This window comes from Dendrobates tinctorius, unplaced genomic scaffold (assembly GCF_039654945.1).
Source record: "Dendrobates tinctorius isolate UK_male_01 unplaced genomic scaffold, ASM3965494v1 ptg000029l, whole genome shotgun sequence".
Taxonomy (NCBI): domain Eukaryota; kingdom Metazoa; phylum Chordata; class Amphibia; order Anura; family Dendrobatidae; genus Dendrobates; species Dendrobates tinctorius.
The window spans coordinates 8,703,800-8,724,783 of record NW_027361697.1 but is presented as its reverse complement, the minus strand read 5'-3'; the positions used below and the strand labels follow the sequence as shown (position 1 = coordinate 8,724,783).

Here is a 20,984-nt window from a genome sequence, read left to right as displayed (position 1 = left end):
TTCCGACCTACTAGGCCGCAATTTGAATAGCGCAGCCAGCGCTAATGTCGCCGCCCCCCTACTCTTGGCGCCTCTCATTCCTTACGAGACGCGCAATTCTAATCTCGGGGGCCATGACTTTTACCTCAGCTGCCGTTAACCCTTTCAGGAGCGCTATGCCTGCTCTGGACAGCCGGATACCGGGTGACACCACAGGGCCACCGCTTTCCTCCCGGGGACACAGCACAGGACCATTGGTAAGCTGCATCTGCCCTCAGATTAAAGCTTAACCCCTTCCCGGCACATTCCCTGCAGCTGCAGACAGGCTCTGCTGTTAACCCTTTCAGGAGCGCTAGGTCTCAATCTAAGGAGGCTAAACGGGCTGCTAAGAAGCACTCTGCGTTTTTTACCGTGTGTACCACTTGCAAGTCTGCCATACCCAGTGCACAGACTAACTGTTATGCACGGACTGCGACCCAGCCTGTGCGCCAACGTCCCTCGCCGCCGCTGCTGATTGGCCTCCTGCGTTTAGTACCCCTAAGTGGGCTGCATCCCTGTCACGGTCGACAGGCAGATAATTCACGCAGCGGACTTTGTAGTAGACGCTTCTTTTGATGCCGCCAATTGCACGACTCAAACTGCCGCTAATGCGATCTCCATTAGAAGAAACCTATGGCTCCGCGGCTGGCGGGCGAATGCCACATCTAAAAGATCGTTGACTTCTCTCCCCTTTCAAACGGGTCGTCTTTTTGGAGAGAAACTGGACCAGCTCATTTGTGATACTACCAGGGGGGAAAAGTAAATTCCTTCCTCAACAAAAGGCTGTTTGGCCGTTTCGCAACCAACAGCCGACGCGTTTTCGATCTTTTCGCAACAATTCCGGTTGGTCCTCTACCTTCTCTTCCGAATCAGGTCGGTCCCCGCATGGAGACAGAGGCTCCCAGGTCTCATACAGACCTAACCGCTCTTGGAAGCCCAGGCCTAGGGCTTCTGGATCTAGGAGAGCCAGATCTCATAGATCTACCCAATGACTTGTTGCGGTATTCGGCGGACACCGACAAAGTTGGCGGTCGCCTACTTTCATTCAGCCACACCTGGCTCGCGGTCGTCCACGAGAAGTGGGTCAGGGAGCTGGTGTTCTCCGGATACAAGATAGAATTTTCTTCTCCCCCCTCCAAGAAAAAGACACGAGCCTTCCTTCGGGCTGTTCAGGCTCTGCTAAGGGACAGAGTCATCATTCCGGTCACTCATCACGAGAGGTTCAGGGGATTTTATTCAAACCTTTTTGTTCCAAAAAAGGACGGGACGATGCGACCCATTTTGGATCTCAAACTGTTAAATCAGTTTGTCAAGGTACGGCGATTCCGAATGGAATCTCTCCAATCAGTTGTCGCTTCCATGGAAAAAGGAGAGTTCTAGCTTCCATCGACATCAAGGATGCTTACCTTCACATTCCGATCTACCCGTCCCACCAGCAGTTCCTGCGTGCTATTCACGAGAAACACTTCCAGTTCGTTGCCTTGCCCTTCTAACTCGCCACCGCCCCCAGTGTCTTTACCAAGGTCATGGCGGCTGTCATAGCCATTCTCCACTCTCGGGGAGTGGTGGTGTTACTGTATCTGGACGACCTGCTCATCAAGGGTCCGTCCCTTCCAGCCTGCGAGGAATCCGTGGATATACACTTTCTCGCCTGGACTGGAAGATAAACTTCGAAAAGTCTTTCCCAGAACCGGCTCAACAGATTTCCTTTTTAGGAATGATCTTGGACACTTCCCGTGGGTTGTTCATACTCCCTCCAGAAAAGACCCAAGCCTTACAACAGGCAGCGCGGACTCTTTCCTGATCGGTTTCTCATTCCATTCGTTTCAGCATGAGAATTCTCGGAAAGATGGTGGCAGCGATGGAAGCATTTCCATTTGCACAGTTCCACCCCCGTCCCTTACAACATGCGTTGCTGTTAACTTGGGACAAGAACCCGTTTTCCCTGGACCGTCGGATCCTTCTGTCCCTGCGGGTCAGGCAAGCCCTCAGGTGGTGGACACTGAAGTCCTCCCTGAATCAAGAGAGGTCTTTTCTCACAGTAAGATGGTTGGTAGTAACCACCAACGCAAGTCTTCTGGGCTGGGGTGCGGTCTTTCGTCACCACACGGCACAGGGTCGTTGGTCATCCCGAGAGTCACATCTCTCCATCAACATTTTGGAGATACGAGTGATCAGATTTAGCTCTATGGAGTTTCCACCGTCTCCTCGCAGGTCACCCCATCAGGATCCAATCTGACAATGCCACGGCTGTAGCATATATCAACCGCCAGGGAGGTACCCGGAGCCGGATGGCCATGCACGAAGTGAGTCACATCCTCAATTGGGCCGAGACCAACCATTCGCCCATCTCAGCAATCCACATCCCGGGCATAGAAAATTGGGCGGCAGATTTTCTCAGTCGCCAAGGCATTGCCTCGGGAGAGTGGTCTCTTCATCCGGAAGTCTTTTAGCAGATTTGTCATCGTTGGGGGGCTCCTGATGTGGATCTCATGGCCTCAAGACTAAACAACAAGGTTCCTCGGTTCATTGCCCGATCGCGCGATCCATGCACCATCGGAGCGGACGCCCTAGTTCTGCCATGGCACTGGTTCCGGCTCCCGTACATCTCCCCCCCCCCCCCCCCCCCCCCTCTTCCCTTGCTTCCGAGGGTCATCAAGAAGATTAGAGCGGAGGGAGTACCTGTGATCCCAGTCGCGCCAGATTGGCCGTGCCGAGAATGGTATGCAGAACTAATACAGCTAGTCGCCGACGTCCCCTGGCGACTTCCAGATCCCATGGATCTACTCTCGTAGGGCCCGATTTACCTCCAGAACTCCGGCGTGGCCGTTGAATCCTGGATTTTAGCACAGGCTGGGTTCTCTCACGATGTGATTTCCACGATGATTAGTGCTAGGAAGCCTGTGTCCATGCACATCTTATCACCGCACCTGGAAAACCTTCTTTTCGTGGTGCATGGATCATGGTCGATCATCTCTGGTGTTTTCCATTCCGGCTATAGGCGTTCATTCAGGGAGTTTCCCATGTGGCGCCTCCTTATAGAAGGCTATTGGAATAATGGGAACTTAACCTGGTTCTCGGGGCCTTACAGGAGGCTCCTTTCGAACCGCTGCAGGACGTGTCACTGTCCGTCCTCTCTTGGATGGTGGTCTTTCTAGTGGCAATTACGTCAATCAGACGAGTTTCGTAATTGACAGCCTTGTCCTGCCGCCCTCCGTTCCTGAACTTTCATCAGGACAAGGCAGTTCTCAGGACGTCCCTGTCCTTCCTGCCCAAAGTCGTATCCCCTTTCCATCTCAATGAGGAAATTGTTTTGCCTTCCTTTTGTCAGGCACCAGTCCATCGCATTGAGAAGGCCCTCCACACCCTGCATGTGGTTAGGGCGCTGAGACACGGTACATCTCGTGGACGGCTCCCTTCCGCAAGTCAGATACCCTGTTCGTACTTCCAGAGGGGCATAGGAAGGGTCTAGCTGCTTCAAAAGCAGCACTAGCCAGATGGATTCGCTTGGCGATTCAGGAATCCTACCGTGTCAGAAACGCGCCTGGTCCAGCAGGTATTAAGGCGCACTCTACCCGCTCAGTGGGCGCCTCTTGGGCCATTCGGCACCAGGCCTCGCAGAACAGGTCTGCAAGGCTGCTACTTGGTCCAGTCTACATACTTTTACAAAACATTACCAAATTCATTCTCAGGCCTCTGCGGATGCAGCTCTCGGCAGACGCATCCTGTAATCGGCAGTACCACAGTGTTAAGTCAGTGGTACATGGGGTATTAGCAGATGTATGCTCCCCACCCAGGGACTGCTTTAGGACGTCCCACTGTCTTTGTCCCCCAATGAGGCGTAGGAGAAATAGGGATTTTTGTGTACTCACCGTAAAATCCTCTTCTCCGAGCCAATCATTGGGGGACACAGCACCCACCCTGTTTAGCCTATTGACTCACAGCATTCTTAGGTTTTGACATAGTTATGGTTATTGTTGACTGTTTATGCTCCTACTGCTTTTTTCACCGAACTGGAGAAGTCTCAGCCAGCGATTGGGTGTATACTGCAGGGGAGGAGTTAACTTTTTTTCTGGTTTACTTAGTGTCCTCCTACTGGCAAGCAGCATAACACCCATTGTCTGCGTCCCCCAATGATTGGCTCGGAGAAAAGGATTTTACGGTGAGTACACAAAAATCCCTATTTTAGCATAACTACAGCAAGCAGCCCAGTAAGTAATACATTGCTGGAATCAGGGTCTCTGTCTCTACATTATGCTGTTCTAAGATTAGGTGGCAAAAACCTGGTGACAGATTCTCTTTAATGGAGAAACTTTCCATGACCCAGATGAATTAGGGAAGACCCTCACACATCAGTCATAATTCACTTCTGCTTGACATTTTAAAGGCCACTAACTCCTATTCAAATATAAGTCCCTGTTCGTAGCGGACCTTGAAAGAGCAGTGTAGTGCTGTGGGCACATAGTTATATACAGGGCTGAAGAGGAGCTACTTTGTGGACACTATGTATATTTTATTTCAGTGGAGCACATAACAGTACGGCACCGCAGTGTCTGCTCTACAGTCTCGAACAATCGTCTAACATGTTTAGTTTTCATGCTTTTGAACTGCAGTTTAACCCAACCCATCTGTTCTGTCACTTAGTACATATTTAACAACGGAAATAACTTTTTTTTTTTAAATTTTCTGTAGATGGTCGATACCATGAGGACTCAAATGCTCTCCACAGCAAACATTCCCACCCAGCCAAATCTGGCAAAGAACGATCCTCTCGTAGTCCATTACGTGTCACTACCCTGGACAGTAACGTTAAAAGCTCCTGTCGTGTTGGTTTCCGGGAGCCTCTGGCTTCATATCGGTAAGGACAAAATGCTGCATAATGCTATAATTTAAGTTTTCAGAGTCGTGTTATGAGCAGTGGAAAAAAGTCATAAAACCCTGAACTGACATTGCCATAAGTTTTTTTTTTTTTTTTTTTGTTTTTTTTTATTATTATATTAAATTACAACTTGTTTTACTGTTTTACAATAGTAGAACATACAGAACTGGATTAATAATCTATAGATAATGGTAATATTTACTCTGTCGCCTAATTGGGGGACACAGAACCTTGGGTGTTATGCTGCTGTCCACTAGGAGGCGACACTATGCATAATCTGAAAAAGATTAACTTTGGCTCCTGCTCTGCAGTATACACCCCTGGACGGCGTCAGCCTTCTCCAGTTTTTGCTTAGTGTCGCAAGGAGGCACACCTTTTTTCTTCCGTTTTTTTCCTTTTTTTCACGGAAATACAGATGAAGAAAAGTGGGTCTCCAGCGAGACTCTCCTCGGTCCCCTATTAGGGGTACCCGGTTGAGGTCGAGGTGGTTTTTTCCCCATGTCGCTCCCTCCCCAGTCCCTCGGGTCCTGGTTCGAGGTCGAGACCCCCCCTCCTTCCCCAACCCCTTTAAGGGGTCTGGGTTGAGGTTGAGGCGAGGATGAAGACCCCCTGACGGTGACAGACGCACCCTCCCTAATCCCCCGCAGGGGGTATTAGGTTGAGACGCCTCAGGTAGGGTCGGAGATCAGGCAGCATTCCGCAGCTTCCAGGGACCCCAGGCCGGCTGAGGGGATCCTGTGGGGGCCGGGGGAGGGTGCGGACTGGATGGCACAGCAGAAACAGGGCTTTTGCTGCGTCCCTGTCTCTGCAGCAGCAGCGGCTCCATAGCCCTTCAGGGGCCCCCCATACAAAAACCGCTACCCCTGCTACCCCCACCGCTATCCAGTCGACCGTTCTGGGGGGGGTCTGGTACAAATCCCCCCCCCCCCCCCCCCCCCCGGACTACCGCGCCGCTCTGGAGCTCTCCTGGGCATCAGGCTTCAAATTTAGACCGCGGCTTTGGCCTAGCTGAAGCCGCCGCCTTTTCCCCGCCCCCCGGATGACCAAAATGACACACTGGAGTGTCATAGAAGGGGCGGATTGAGGCAGAAAGGGGGCGTTTTTACACAGCCCAGCGCGCCCTTTTCAGCTCTCCGCCCCCTCCTCCCTCTCCTCAGAGCCCCGGTGGCCATTTTTTCTGGATGAGATCCAGGAGAGAAGCATCACAGCGGTCTCCGGGGGGGCACAGAACTGGGATCTGTCGGCGCTGGACCTAGGGGCACACCGGTGGGGTAAGCTCACAGCTGGGTTTTCATTACTCAGCTGTGAATCTATACTTCCTATAAGGCTTTCTGTGGGTTCCCTCTGCGTAGCCACCCCTGTACGATCCCTTATAGCCAGCCTCTGTGCACTATGCCGGGCTCAAGGAAGAGAACCAGGCAGGAATGTTTCTATGCATTCTGCACAGCCTGCAAAGCCACGCTCCCTAGTGGCAGCACGTATCCGCACTGCCGGGACTGCATCCAGAACTCTGGGTCAGAACCCCAGGGAGTCCCTACTGACGCTTCAGTGTCACAGGCCACGCCGGAATGGGCAACTCAGATGTCTCAGTCTATGTCACAGTCCATAGACAACCTAACTGCTACATTGCTGCAAGCTCTGCAGAGTCGGGCCCCGGCTATGGACGGTACACAGCAAATGGACAGCTTGTCTCAGGAACATGCTGCTTCCGACTCTCACAGACGTAAGCGGACTCACAGGTCTCGATCACCTGAGTCGCACTATAGCACAAGGTCGTCCCCCTCTAGGGAGAAACAGCGTCATTCCAGGTCTCTTGGGCAGTCCCCTGCCACAGACAGACAGTGCAATTTACCACAGGGATCCCCCACCACAGAAGACCCCCGCCCCAGGTCGCCCTCCAGGGATCACCTTAGCGAGGCACAGGGATTCGGAGGGCATCTGTGACTCCGACTCAGATAATGAAACGGTCAGGTCCGTGGTACCTTCTCCCCCTAGCAATACAGCGCTAGTTGAGGACATAATTTCTGCCATTCATGGGGTGCTAAAAATTCCAGAGTCGCCCCCGGAAGTCCCAAAACATAGGATTTGCTTCGAAAATGTTCAAAAAGCACCTAAGGTCTTCCCTAATCACGATGAGTTTGAGAAAATACTTACCAAACAGTTTGCGCAGCCTGACAAAAAATTCGCTAATCGCAAATATCTGGAAGCGAAGTACCCCTTCCCACAGGAAGACACCAAACAATGGGCAGATCCACCTGAAGTGGACCCTCCGGTTTCTAGGCTAGCAGCGCAGACTTTACTCTCTCTGCCGGATAGCTCAACCCTCAGGGACGCAGCAGACCGTCAAGTAGAACGCATGGCTCGTTCTATTTTCGAAGCGGCAGGCGCCTCTCTGGGCCCTGCGTTTGCTTCAGTTTTGGCAGCCAAGGCCATCCTAGCTTGGGCCAAAAGACTACAGGACGGTCTTCAGGCTTCAAATCCTGAACTCTCGGACCAAGCGGTCCAGATGGCAGTGGTAGCAGACTACATGATTCATGCAGCCCTGGATTCCGCCAGAGGTGTAGCGGGAATAGCATCAAACGCCATCACGATCCGACGCATCCTCTGGCTGCGAGAATGGAAAGCGGATGCGGCCTCAAAGAAGTCCCTCACGCGACTTCCGTATTCTACTGGTAGACTTTTCGGCGAAAAGTTGGACACCATGATAGCCAATGCCACCGGGGGTAAGAGTACCTCTCTCCCTCAACTACAACCGAAACGCACGTTTAAACGAAGAAACCAGACGCGATTCCGATCCTTTCGGAATTCCTCGGGCTGGTCCGTTTCGCGCCCAGTGCAAAACCGCAACCGTTCTCCACGCAGAGACAACCCACGGACGCAGCAGCGACCGGACAGGGCTTGGCAGTCGAAAGCAGGCCAAGCAAAACCCAAGGGAGGAAAACCTCAGAACTTCACTTCATCATGACTCGAGACCTCCGGAAGACACCCCACCAGTAGGCGGCCGACACTTACTCTTTCAGCAAGTCTGGCTGCCTATTACAGAAGACAGGTGGGTCAGGGAAATAGTGTCTTCCGGATACAAGATAGAGTTCACTTCCGTTCCACCGAACCGGTTCTTCCTTTCTGTTCCTCCAACACCACCAGAAAAGGCTCGTGTTTTCCACCAAGCGGTTTCCTCTCTCCTTCAATCAGGAGTTGTGGTGCCGGTTCCCGCGAACGAGAGATTCCGAGGATTCTACTCAAATTTGTTCGTAGTCCCCAAGAAAGGAGGCGGCGTCCGACCCATACTGGACCTAAAACAGCTCAACAATTACGTACGGGTCTGTCATTTCCGCATGGAGTCCCTCCGGTCCATCATTGCATCCATGGAGCAGGGAGAATACCTCGCCTCCATAGACATACAGGATGCGTATCTCCACATACCAATTGCTCCCGCCCACCAAAGGTTTCTCAGGTTCACGGTCAACCAAAACCACTACCAGTTTGTCGCCCTTCCGTTCGGACTCGCCACGGCTCCAAGAACGTTCACCAAAGTCATGGCGGCCACCATGGACGTCCTGCACTCAAGAGGCATTCTAGTCGTCCCGTACCTGGATGACCTCCTCGTCAAGTCTCCCACTTTCAAAGACTGCGAGGTCAGTGTCTCAATCACTCTAGACACTCTGAGTCGCCTGGGATGGCTAGTCAACCTACCGAAATCGTCGACCATCCCAACTCGGACTCTAACATTCCTGGGAATGGTATTCGACACCACCAGGGGCCTGGTGCTCCTTCCCAAGGACAAGACACTGGCCATCCGTCTGGGAGTTCGCACACTCCTTCGCAGTCCTCCTCGATCTCTCCGATTTGCCATGAGAATCCTCGGCAGGATGGCAGCAGCAATAGAGGCAGTGCCATTTGCCCAGTTTCACCTCAGGGTCCTTCAACTAGCCATACTCAGATCTTGGGACAGGAACCCCTTCTCCCTCGACAGGGAGTTCAGGTTGACGTCATCAACCAGGAGGTCCCTGCATTGGTGGCTCAAACCAACCTCGCTTACACGAGGGAAGTCATTCCTCTCAGGACAATGCAAGATCCTGACTACCGATGCAAGCCTGACAGGCTGGGGGGCGGTGCACCTACATCACAGGGCACAGGGCAAGTGGTCACCGAGGGAAGTGACATTGCCCATCAATGTTCTGGAAATCAGGGCCATTCTCTTGGCACTGAGAGCCTTTCATCACTTGCTTGCAGCCTCGCACATACGGATACAGTCGGACAATGCCACGGCTGTGGCATACGTGAATCACCAAGGCGGGACCCGCAGCGCCCAGGCGATGAGAGAAGTGGCTCATATCCTCCGCTGGGCGGAAGACACAAGGTCGGTACTTTCTGCGGTACACATTCCGGGTGTAGAAAACTGGGAAGCCGACTTCCTCAGCAGGCAAGGAATGGACTCGGGGGAGTGGTCTCTCCATCCCGAGATTTTTTACCAGATCTGTCAACGCTGGGGAACCCCGGATGTGGACCTAATGGCATCCCATCTCAATACCAAGGTTCCCAATTTCATGGCCAGGACACACGACCCGCGGTCGCTCGGAGCGGATGCCCTGGTCCAGGACTGGTCCCAGTTCCGACTCCTGTACATTTTTCCACCCCTCCCCCTAATCGCCAGGGTCGTGAGGAAGATCAAGCAAGAGGGAGTTCCGACCATCCTCATCGCGCCAGACTGGCCCAGACGTACTTGGTACGCCGACATCGTCCAACTTACGGCAGACGCCCCCTGGCGTCTACCCGACCGCCACGACCTTCTGTCTCAAGGTCCGTTCTTCCACCAGAATTCAGGGGCCCTCAATTTGACGGCATGGCCCTTGAAACCTGGATTCTAACCCAGGCAGGTTTTTCACCGGCAGTCATTGCAACTATGATCAGGGCAAGGAAGCCTGCCTCCGCCAAGCTCCATTATCGTACCTGGAGAGCCTTCTTTTCTTGGTGCGAATCTCCTTTGACAAGCCCCACTCCCTTATTCCCTCCCGAAGGTACTAGGTTTTCTTCAATCAGGCCTAGATGCCAAGCTATCCTTAAGTTCGCTTAAGAGTCAGGTGTCGGCGCTTTCAGTCCTTTTTCAAAAGCGCATTGCTATTAAACCGCAAGTAAGGACTTTCATCCAGGGAGTTTCCCGATTGGTTCCTCCCTACAAACGTCCGATGGATACGTGGGACCTCAATCTGGTCCTGACAGCATTGCAAGCTCCACCCTTCGAACCTCTTAGAGGAGTTCCACTCTCCATTCTGTCTCAGAAAGTGGTTTTTCTAGTGGCTATCACCTCGTTACGCAGAGTGTCGGAATTGTCAGCACTTTCCTGCAGACGACCTTTCCTAGCCTTTCACCAGGACAAGGTGGTTCTCCGCACGGTACCATCCTTCCTTCCGAAGGTTGTGTCCAACTTTCACCTTAACGAAGAGATTTCACTGCCTTCCCTTTGCCCGGTTCCGGTCCATAGAGTGGAGAAGGCTCTGCATACGCTTGACCTAGTCAGAGCATTGCGGATTTACGTGTCCAGGACTGCACCTTTCCGGAAATCCGATTCCCTCTTCATTCTTCCGGAAGGTAGTCGCAAGGGGTTGCCGGCTTCCAAGGCTACCCTTGCCAGGTGGATCAAGTCCACCATACATGAGGCCTGCCGACTTAACAGTTCCCCTCTTCCGGCCGGTATCACGGCACACTCTACACGGGCAGTAGGGGCCTCCTGGGCTATTCGGCATCAGGCTTCGGCACAACAAGTGTGCAAGGCGGCCACTTGGACTAGCCTACACACGTTTACGAAACACTACAGTGTTCATACCCAGTCCTCAGCGGATGCGAGCCTGGGTAGACTGGTTCTGCAGGCGGCAGTACCCCAAGTCTAGGGGACTGTCAGCACAATATTCGTCCACTGCTTCCCACCCAGGGACTGCTTTGGGACGTCCCAAGGTTCTGTGTCCCCCAATTAGGCGACAGAGTAAAGGAGATTTTTGTGTATTCACCGTAAAATCTCTTTCTCTTAGCCTTAAATTGGGGGACACAGCTCCCACCCTGTTGCCCTTACGGGCCGTTGTTTCCTGTTGAGTTCTCATATTGTTCTTGAGCTCGTACATAGTAGCCTTCTTACAGGCATGGTTATGTTATTTGGTTACGTTCCTCCTTATGCTTTGGCACAAAACTGGAGAAGGCTGACGCCGTCCAGGGGTGTATACTGCAGAGGAGGAGCCAAAGTTAGTCTTTTTCAGATTATGCATAGTGTCGCCTCCTAGTGGACAGCAGCATAACACCCAAGGTTCTGTGTCCCCCATTTAAAGGCTAAGAGAAAGAGATTTTACGGTGAGTGCACAAAAATCTCCTTTTTTTTTTTTTAAAGCTTTGTGTATAAAAAAAAAAAAAAAAAAAAAGAAAAGTACAAAGGTGAATTGTTATATTTATATATCTGCACAGAAGCCCTCATACAGCAACATTGACAAAAAAATAAAAAAAAGTTAGTTTTTGCTATTCTTTTATGAAAAATGCCCCAAATCAGCCGGGATGTAATGTGGTCCAGATCCGCCTAGACAAATGAAAACCAGACACCAATCCATCTAAATAAGACCATAGACTTTACCTGCATACATCCCCATGACTCTTTACAGACACCAGACCAAACTACAACCCCAAATTTTAAGCCATTCCTTTGTCCTTTATTTGGTTTTTCCCTTTGCTCCCAGGAGCCTCAACCAACAATGTTGTGACATTTACTAGTCATCAGAATATTGTCTTTGGTGGTGACCAGGAGGGGAAGGAAGTGCGAGTTGAGCATGTTTGCTTGCGAGCTCTTCTATGATTCTGTGAAATCTCCCCTTTTCAGGGAGTCTCCCAGATCTAGGAAAATTGAAAAGTGTGACATTACTGTGTTTTTGTTTTTTTTTTTTTTTTTGTTTTTTTTTTCTTTTTTTGTCACATTACTTAAAACTTTTTTTTCGAGGTATTCTGAACTTATTTTTTTATCATACCACTGATCTTCTAGTAAGATATATACTCATTTATTTCTAATTAGGGAAGTCTTGTCTTCACAAGAGAAGGGTTCAGGATCTGGAGTAAAGAACTTTCGTCAAGATGAAAAGGACTTTGATAGTACACGTTCTTCTGCTGTGGACGAGACCACTGTGCGCTATCTAAATGATAGACTGGCCATTGATAATTTGCATTGGCATTTACAAAGTGGTCTGGGCAACGATTACAGAGATGTGTCCCTAACAGAAGCATCCCAGCACCAGCCCACAGTCAGCCCTCTGAGTAACAGATTAGAGACCTTAAAACGGCGGCAACCTGATGCCAAACTAGAGAAACTGAAAGAGCGGATCCGCAGACAGTGGGAACTCTCTGAGGAACGGGATAACAGAGAGCGCCTTCCAGAAACTATAAATTTCACAGACAATACAACAAGTGCAAAAACTAGGAAAGTAGCGACTGCTCCACCAGCTCCATCTTATAGAGGTAAGATTAATTAACGCATCTTTTAATTATAGTGTCCATCTTAACAATTAAGGAAGCCAACTTAAGTTATAAGGAGTCTGTCAGTAAGATCACCCCCCTCGCCCAACGAACCGCATATATGGCCATGCAGGTATTTGAAAACTGAGTCCATTAATCCCTTCATATCTTCTGTTGCAGCATTCCTAAGAGATCAATGTTTTAATCCAAATGCAAATTGTACATTGGGTGCTCCGGGCAGGACAAAGCACTTCCCACGTCACTACCTCCTGAGCTTGTTTCCCTGCAATGCACCAGCTTCTTTAGCTTGATTGATATCTCACTAATATGTGACGTCTGGCACCAGGCAAGGGAATCGAACAGTGAGCTATTAATCAAGTTAGAGACTGATGCTGGTCTGGGAAACTGTCTTTGTAGGCAAAGGATTGGAAAGTGCTCAGTCACACTCAAAGCACTTAATGCCTCATTTGCTTATAAATTAAAACTGATTTCTTTATCGCCTTATTGGGGGACACAGATTACCATGGGTGTATGCTGCTGCTGCTAGGAGGCTGACACTATGCAAAAAACAAGAGAATTGACTCCTCCCCGGCAGTATACACCCACCGACAGATACCAAGTACCTCAGTTTGTGCTTAGTGTCTGTAGGAGGCGGACCGGGATCTCCCCAGATCCGCATCTAACCATTTTCTTTTAGGTTTTGTGTGTGTGTATTAATCTTTTCCCATTTATTTTCCAGATTCTACACCGGGAAACAGGGGGTCAATGTTCACCCTGCTTTCCCATATCATGCGGCTGAGCGAGCAGTGTGGTGTCGCCCACATCGCAACTCTCAGTACCGCAGGCAGGACTTTTTCCATATCACCATTCGGTGCTATGGGCGGACGACAGGTGGCCGGTCCTTGCCAAAACAACTCCTCATCCCTATCCCAGGACAGGGCTGAGAGGAAGACGGTGGTCGCCATCGCTCCCAACAAAAGGACGCCGTCTTCTACGTGACACGGGTAAGAGGACCTCTCCCAGCGGCCTGTTCCCTACTCATGCCCCTGTGGCCCTCCTCTTCAGGGACGTCAGGTAAGATCCTGAACGATCCCTTAGCCCCGCATGTCTCAGGAAGCAAGAGTGGAGATCAGTCTGCATTTGAATCTCCCGCCCCTACTAGCCGCGCGTCTCTCATATCAGCCGCGCTCCCTGTTAATACAGAGGCACATAACACCGGGGGTCTTCCTGGGCTCAGGGGGCTCTTTATTATTTAGCAGGGTAGCGCAGGCTCACCTTAATTAGCGGCGCCGCGGGTGTCAGTGTAGAAGCTCGGGCGGGGAGAGAGACCGCTCTCACTTTCACTTTCTCTTTCAGCCGCGCTTTCTCTTTCCCCGCTCTGAGCGCGCTCCCTGTTACACTGGGCGCGCTTTCTTCTCTGAGCGCGCGTTTTTCTCGCGCCCTCTCCACCCTATCACAGCTTGTCTTTCTTTTTAGGTGATGTCACTCTCTCTTTTACCGCGCCCCCCCCCTCTGCTATTGCCAATCTCCTCCGTGCGCCAAATCCCGCCCTCCGGACTCACAACCAGTTCTCTCCTGCAATTTTCTCTGCTTCCTGCGCTGCTTGGGGGACACGTCAGGGTCCGGCTGCTCGTCAGATTCTCGGTAGGCTCGGCGCTTAATGGCAAATTGGCCCCCCTCTGCAGTTCTTTTCTGTGTAATGCAGCCATAAGGCGTATCTTTTCCTGCAACAGCTCTGTCTTTCAAGCCCACCGTTTCCCATTACGCCTGTGCACGCGGTAACAAGAAGTGGGCTTCAGGTCAGTCATCTGTCCGTCCTGCAGCCCTTCAGTTATGTCGGCCTCTCAGGAGCACATGATTCCCGGGATGAGGGTACTTCCCACCTTCCAGAGTGGGCCGTTGCAATGTCGCAGTCGGTCCCCGATCTGACTAAAGTCTCTGAGTCCCTGGTCCAGGTCTTAGAACGTTTGCCTCAGTTATCTACAGCCACCTGTGCACCGACCACCTCTCAGGGTGGGTCGTCCGCACCTGACCGCGACCTTCAGAGGGACAGGCCGAGTAGGATTTCTAGGAAGCGTGTTCTGTCTGGCTCGTCTTCCAGTTCGCTAGGCCCGTCGGCTTCTCCCAGGTGTCCTTCTCCGTCTTCAGAGGACGACCCTAGGTCTGACGACGATCCCCAATCGGGATCTAGTTCAGAGGCAGATAACATATCTAAAACGCGGAATATGGTCGATAGTCCTCTTTCTGCCATCTTCCAAACTTTGGAAATTACGCAGGACAAGCCTTCTCAGGAATGTTCTATTCCATTTAAACGAGCGAAGCCTCCATCCCGAACCTTTCCGAACCGCAAGGAGTTCGATACTACTCTAACCAAACATTGGGAGCACCCTGAACAACGCTTTTCAGGCCGCAGGTACTTAGATGTCCTGTATCCCTTTGATGTGGATCTGCTCACAAAATGGACCAAAGCCCCCGAAGTGGTTCCTTCCGTCTCTCGTATAGCTTCTAAGACGGCTCTATCCCTGAGCTTCTCTCTGTCCTATTTTCACTTCCGCCTGGGTGGCAAAAGTCATTTCAGCTTGGGCAAAAATTCTTCGCAGAGGCATCTTAGCGGCAGCTCCCCAGGACGAGCTGGCAGATCTAGCAGATCAAATTAATCATGCCGGTAAATACCTCTTAATCGCCTCCTTGGATGCGGCTGGGTGCGTAGCAAGGGCTAACAGCAACATAGTAGCCGTACGCCGAGTCCTTTGGCTAAAGTCATGGAATGCAGATACCACCTTTAAAAAGTTGCTTACCAATCTGCCTTTCCATGGTTCTCGGCTCTTTGGAGCCAAGCTAGATCAAATAATTTCGGATGCCACTGGTGGTAAGAGCACTTCTCTCCCTCAGTCTAGGCCAAAAAGGGTTTCCGGCCGTTTAGGCCCTTTTGTGCCTTCTCGTCCACAGAAAAATCTACCCAGCAAGATCGGCCTTCCGGCTCTACGGAGCGAGAGCAGAAGAAGAAGAGGAAAAAAAAAAAAAAACACATCTTATAAACCTGCTCCCCGCTGGAGATCTAGAGGACAATACTCCAGGTCTTCAGGTGTCCGTTCCGATAGGTTCTCCTCCAAGTGACGGGTCACCCCACCTGGAAGTTTTTCCAGGGTGGGAGGCAGACTTTCCTTTTTCGCGGACGCTTGGCTGTCTGTTGTCGACGATGCTTGGGTCAGGGAAATCATCGCATCCGGATGCAAGATCGATTTTGCTTCCCAGCCCCATCTCCTCCCTTCTTTCCGCCGGAGTGATTGTTTCCGTTCCCTCAGACGAACGGTTTTCAGGGTTCTACTCAAATCTTTTCGTAGTCCCGAAAAAGACGGGACCCTTCAACCAATCCTGGACCTCAAGTTGCTCTCTCGCCATGTGAAGATTCTCCACTTCAAAATGGAGTCTCAGGAAAATCTCTATCAATTCACGGCTCTTCCCTTCGGCCTAGCCTCTGCTCCCCGTGTTTTCACGAAGGTGATGGCGACGGTCACGGCCATCCTTCGATCCAGGGGGATTCTTATCATCCCTTATCTGGGCGATCTCTTGATCAAAGGCTCGTCCCTTCAAGACTGTCTCCTGAGTCTTCACATAACCCTGGATACCCTCGGCCGTCTCGGATGGTTAGTCAACAAGGAAAAGTCCATTCTCAGACCCACTCAGCGTCTGACCTTCCTAGGCATGGAACTCGACACGAATCTGCCCCGGGTGTTTCTTCCGAGGGAAAAAATTTGCGCCTCTGTCCAAAGAAACTCAAGCCCTCAAACGGCTGAAGCCCATTCCCCTTCGGCTCGGCATGAACGTTCTGGGGAAGATGGTGGCTTCCAGGGAGGCAGTGCCTTTTGCACAGTTAAATCTTCGCCCCCTTCAGCTGTCCCTCCTCTCAGCTTGGGACAAGACGACGTTGTCCTTAGACCGCCCCATTCTCCTCCCTCTCAGAGTGAGGCATTCCCTGACTTGGTGGGCAATGCCTACGTCAGTCCTCCAGGGGAGGTCCTTCCTCCCGCTCCAGTGGCAAGTCATTACCATCGATGCCACCCTTCTAAGTTGGGGAGCGGTTTTCCATCAGAGAACGGCCCAAGGACGCTGGAATCCACAGGAAGCCCTGCTCCCTATTAATTGTCTCAAAATCAGAGCAATCTTCCTGGCCCTTCTTCGCTGGCTACCTCTTCCCGTCGGCAAGCCGGTCCGCATTCAGTCGGACAACGCCACGGCTGTGGCGTACATAAACCATCAGGGCGGCACGCGCAGCAACCAAGGATGTCAGCAGTGGCCAAGATACTGCGCTGGGCAGAACGGTACGTTCCAACAACCTCCGCTGTGCACATTCCAGGGGTGGAAAACTGGGCAGACGATTTTCTGAGTCGTCAAGGACTAGCGTCAGGCGAATGGTATCTTCAGTCCACGGTCTTCGATCAGATATGCCAGCGCTGGGGTTATCCGGATGTCGACCTCATGGCATCTCGGATGAACCACAAGTTTCCGCGTTTCGTAGCCAGGTCCAGGGACTCTCTAGCCGTCGCTTGCGGTGAATTCCGTGGTCCCAGTTCCAACTTCCTTATCTGTTTCCACCTCTTGCCTTGATCCCAAGAGTGGTCAAGAAGATAAAATCGGAAGGGGTGCCAGTGATTCTTGTGGCTCCAGACTGGCCAAGGAGGCCTTGGTATGCGGAACTGGTGAACATGCTCGCGGACGTCCCCTGGAGGCTTCCAGACCGTCCGGATCTTCTCTCGCAAGGCCCCCCTTTACCACGAGAATTCTCGTTCTCTGAATTTAACGGCAGGGCCATCGAGGCTGCAATCTTAAGAGATTCAGGTTTTTCAAACCAGGTGATTCAGACGATGATCAAAGCCAGGAAACCAGCCTCTTCCTTTATCTACCTTAGGCATTGGAAGGCCCTTTTTCCGTTGGTGCGACGATAAGAGTCTTTCCAATGTCCTTTTCCATTCCGTCCATACTGGGGTTTTCTCCAGTCTGGCTTAGATTCGAGTCTATCTCACAGTACTCTCAAGGGCCAGGTTTCTGCTTTGTCTATCCTTTTTCAAAGGGAGCTCGCTTCCTTACCGCAGTTTAAGACATTCCTCCAAGGAGTCGCTCATGTGGCTCCTCCTCATCATTCACGATAGAACCGTGGGATCTCAATCTCGTTCTTAGCGCTCTCCAAAAAGCACTGTTTGAGCCCATCGAGGACATTCCTTTGTCTTTTCTGTCATGGAAGGTAACCTTTCTAATTGCCATAACATCCATCAGAAGAGTTTCTGAATTAGCGACCCTGTCATGTCGTTCTCTTTATCTGGTCCTCCATCAGGATAAAGTCGTCCTCAGGCCCGTTCCTTCTTTTCTCCCAAAAGTGGTATCCTCCTTCCACATCAACGAGGATATAGTCTTCCATCATTTTGTCCTGCTCCTTCTCACCCTTTTGAGAAGTCTCTCCACAAACTGGACGTTGTTAGAGCCTTGCGTGTTTATCTCGCTAGGACTGCTTCTTTTCGTCAATCCGATTCATTGCTGGTCATCTCTGAAGGTCACCGGTAAGGGCTTCCGGCATCCAAATCCACGATCGCTCGCTGGATTCGTTCTAGTAGGATTCGTTCTACTATTCTGGAAGCATACCGTCTTCAGGAAAAACGGCCGCCTTCGGGAGTGAGGGCTCACTCCACCCGGGCGGTGGCAGCTTCGTGCGCCGTTCGACACCAGGCTTCGGCTCTGCAAATTTGCAGGGCCGCGACCTGGTCGTCTTTGCATACGTTTGCGAGGTCCTACAGGGTTCATGCCCAGGCCTCGTCTGATGCAGTCGTTTGGTAGGAAGGTCCTGCAGGCGGCGGTGGCGCATCGGCCGACCTAAGCCCTTCCTGTTCTTTCGTTCCTTATTGCTGTTCCCGCCCTTGGGACTGCTTTGGAACGTCCCATGGTAATCTGTGTCCCCCAATAAGGCGATAAAGAAAGATGGATTTTTGGTTCTTACCGTAAAATCTCTCTCTTGGAGCCTTCATTGGGGGACACAGCACCCTCCCTGTTTAAATTGTATCGTGTTGGGTCCTTGAGTCCCTTGTTCGGTTGGTACATACCGTATGTTTATTGTTATGTGGCTTCTCCTACTGCTTTCTCACCAACTGAGGTACTTGGTATCTGTCGGTGGGTGTATACTGCCGGGGAGGAGTCAATTCTCTTGTTTTTTGCATAGTGTCAGCCTCCTAGCAGCAGCAGCATACACCCATGGTAATCTGTGTCCCCCAATGAAGGCTCCAAGAAAGATATTTTACGGTAAGAACCAAAAATCCATCTTTCTCGGGAATGCAGCAACAGATGGCTAAATCTATCAACACCTTTATATTTTCTTTCTCCTTAATGACAGATTCCCTTTAAAGTAATTACCCATGAAAACAATTTCTCTCCTCTCCCATCAGCTTGCAGTTAGTAAAAAAAATTCCATCATCATTTCTCACCCTTAGTAAGTCCAGCACTGCCTCTCTGCTGTTGCCCCTGTCTTTGTTGATGATTTCACAAACCTCCACATGACTGCTGTAGCCAATCGCTGAGTTCAGCAGTCTCATCCTAACTACATTGGCATTACTACATCACTTATCCTAACTCCTTTTTTTCCTTGGGAAAAAAACACCCTTAATTGATTAGCGGCAAGAACCCCCCCGAAAGGTTGCAAGCTGAAGATTTGTTCGGCCAGAACATGCTTGTTTTTGTTTCTCTCCATTTTTCCAATGTAACTTTATTAAGCTGACTTGAAATACTATACATTCATTCATGTCCCTTAAAAAAAAAAAATTATATACCGTATATATTAAAATATGAATGTGTCTTCCTTTTTTAAAAAATATTAGAATAGTAGCCCTAAGTTGATTATGCATGGCTTATTGACTTCAGTGAAACTTGTCATTTAAAAGTTTAATCTTGCTTTTTAATTAGAATAACTATTCTTTTTTAAAAATTATGTAAATTACACATGGTATATACTGTTATTGCCTCTTCAGGCACATGGCTTGGTAAATTTTGGTGGGGGGATTTAAATTGCGTGTTTTTATTGATTGCTTTGTAAAGCATTACAAAAGCTCAAAAGAAAACGAGATAATTGTCATAGACCTGTATGAGACTAGCCACTCACCTCTCTTTCAAACACTTTTTTTTTTTTTTTTTTTTTTCTTCATATCTGAACATCTCACGGTTCCTTAGGGTGGTTTCACATTGCATTCCGGCATCCATTCGGTGACCCCTTCGGGTCTTACATCCAAACCCTCCGCAAAACGGAATTCTGACACATGTGACGACGGGGCCATAAACTATAATGGCGCTGGCAGAACAAACGTACGCTCTGACGTGCATCATATTTGTACGCCTACTGGAGGCAGTTACACAGACGTAGTCTGTCTGAGTGTCCACCTCAATTATGCACGACATAATTATTATGCACAACTTTTTTTTTTTCTCTTTTAGGCTTTAACCCTCCAGAAACAAAAATTCGTACCCCAGATGGCAAAGTTTGGCAGCAGGCTGAATTTCAGAACATCAGTGCGCAGTTACATGGAACGTTGCCAGCTACATTCCAGGGTGAGTTTTGAGTGTCGGCCACAGGTGTATTCAGCGGAAATATCAGGGAGAGATTGTTGGCACAAGAAAAGTTTTATAGGGGATGAAATGAGTTGAGGCCTAAGGACATGGAAATAAAATGCTAAATGTTACAACAGTATGATTTATTGCTATTCTACTGGCAATGGAGAATATTTTTGAGATGGATCATATAAGGGCACCGTGATGTTTTGACTCTGTTAATCTTTGCTTACAGAGGAAACGCAGTCCAATGAGAAGTCACAGTCAAAGAGAACATCCAGGCCAGTGAGGAAAGTTCAGAGATTGGCAGGAACAGGCGGAGGAGCAAGTCCTGATGGGAAGATGGGTAAATAAAAAGGAATCTTAATTATATTTTATTCCTCTGTCTCCGTAATGTTATTTTCCAAGAGTAATGGTTCATTCTATGAAAGTTACAGGTCATATAATCAGCACTTCGTCTTGGAGAGATGGACAAAAATTGATCAAGCAAATCTTGGGCCCTGCACCAAAAGTGGAGAAAGAAGCAAAGTCTCAGTCCAATGACCGTCAGGCTGACAAAAGATCAGTATCGAAGGAGAGAAACTCTGACCAAAGAACTGTGCCCAGTGATCGACTGAAGGAAAAGCGTTCCAAGTCAAGTGATCGGCTTGGGCAGACAAAAGCACCATCAAAAGAGGCACCAAGGGAGGATGGTGACAGACTCATTAAACCAGGTGAGCAAATTAACACCACTGCATGTATATCTTCTTGCTGCAATTTTTCCAATTCCAGTCTTTTTCTTTAGAAAAAAAAGACTAGCCCAGGTCAGGGGTATTTCAGGCTTTTAGCGCCAGGCACGATTTATCCATTTGCACAGGATATTTTGACAAAACGTTACTTGTTGGACTATGGATGTGATTGTTGCATCATTGCTTAGTGGTGGAAAGGCTTTGATTCATTAGCAATTAGGCTTTGTTTTAGTTAGAAAAAAAAAAGTTTCTTTATCGCCTTATTGGGGGACACAGATTACGATGCTGTATGC

General features: G+C 50.1%; 1 protein-coding gene across 4 annotated transcripts in view; it reads left to right on the top strand.

The window, feature by feature from the left end:
- Positions 1-20,984, top strand: part of CEP350 (centrosomal protein 350) — a 132,188-nt gene that overhangs the window by 29,891 nt on the left and 81,313 nt on the right. For 3 of the 4 annotated variants that reach the window (XM_073571356.1, XM_073571355.1, XM_073571358.1), the window contains exons 5-9: positions 4,711-4,876; positions 11,943-12,382; positions 19,850-19,963; positions 20,199-20,309; positions 20,395-20,676. In XM_073571356.1, coding sequence (XP_073427457.1) covers positions 4,711-4,876; positions 11,943-12,382; positions 19,850-19,963; positions 20,199-20,309; positions 20,395-20,676 — 1,113 coding nt within the window. The remainder of the gene's footprint in view (positions 1-4,710; positions 4,877-11,942; positions 12,383-19,849; positions 19,964-20,198; positions 20,310-20,394; positions 20,677-20,984) is intronic. The other variant, XM_073571357.1, reaches the window with a different exon arrangement.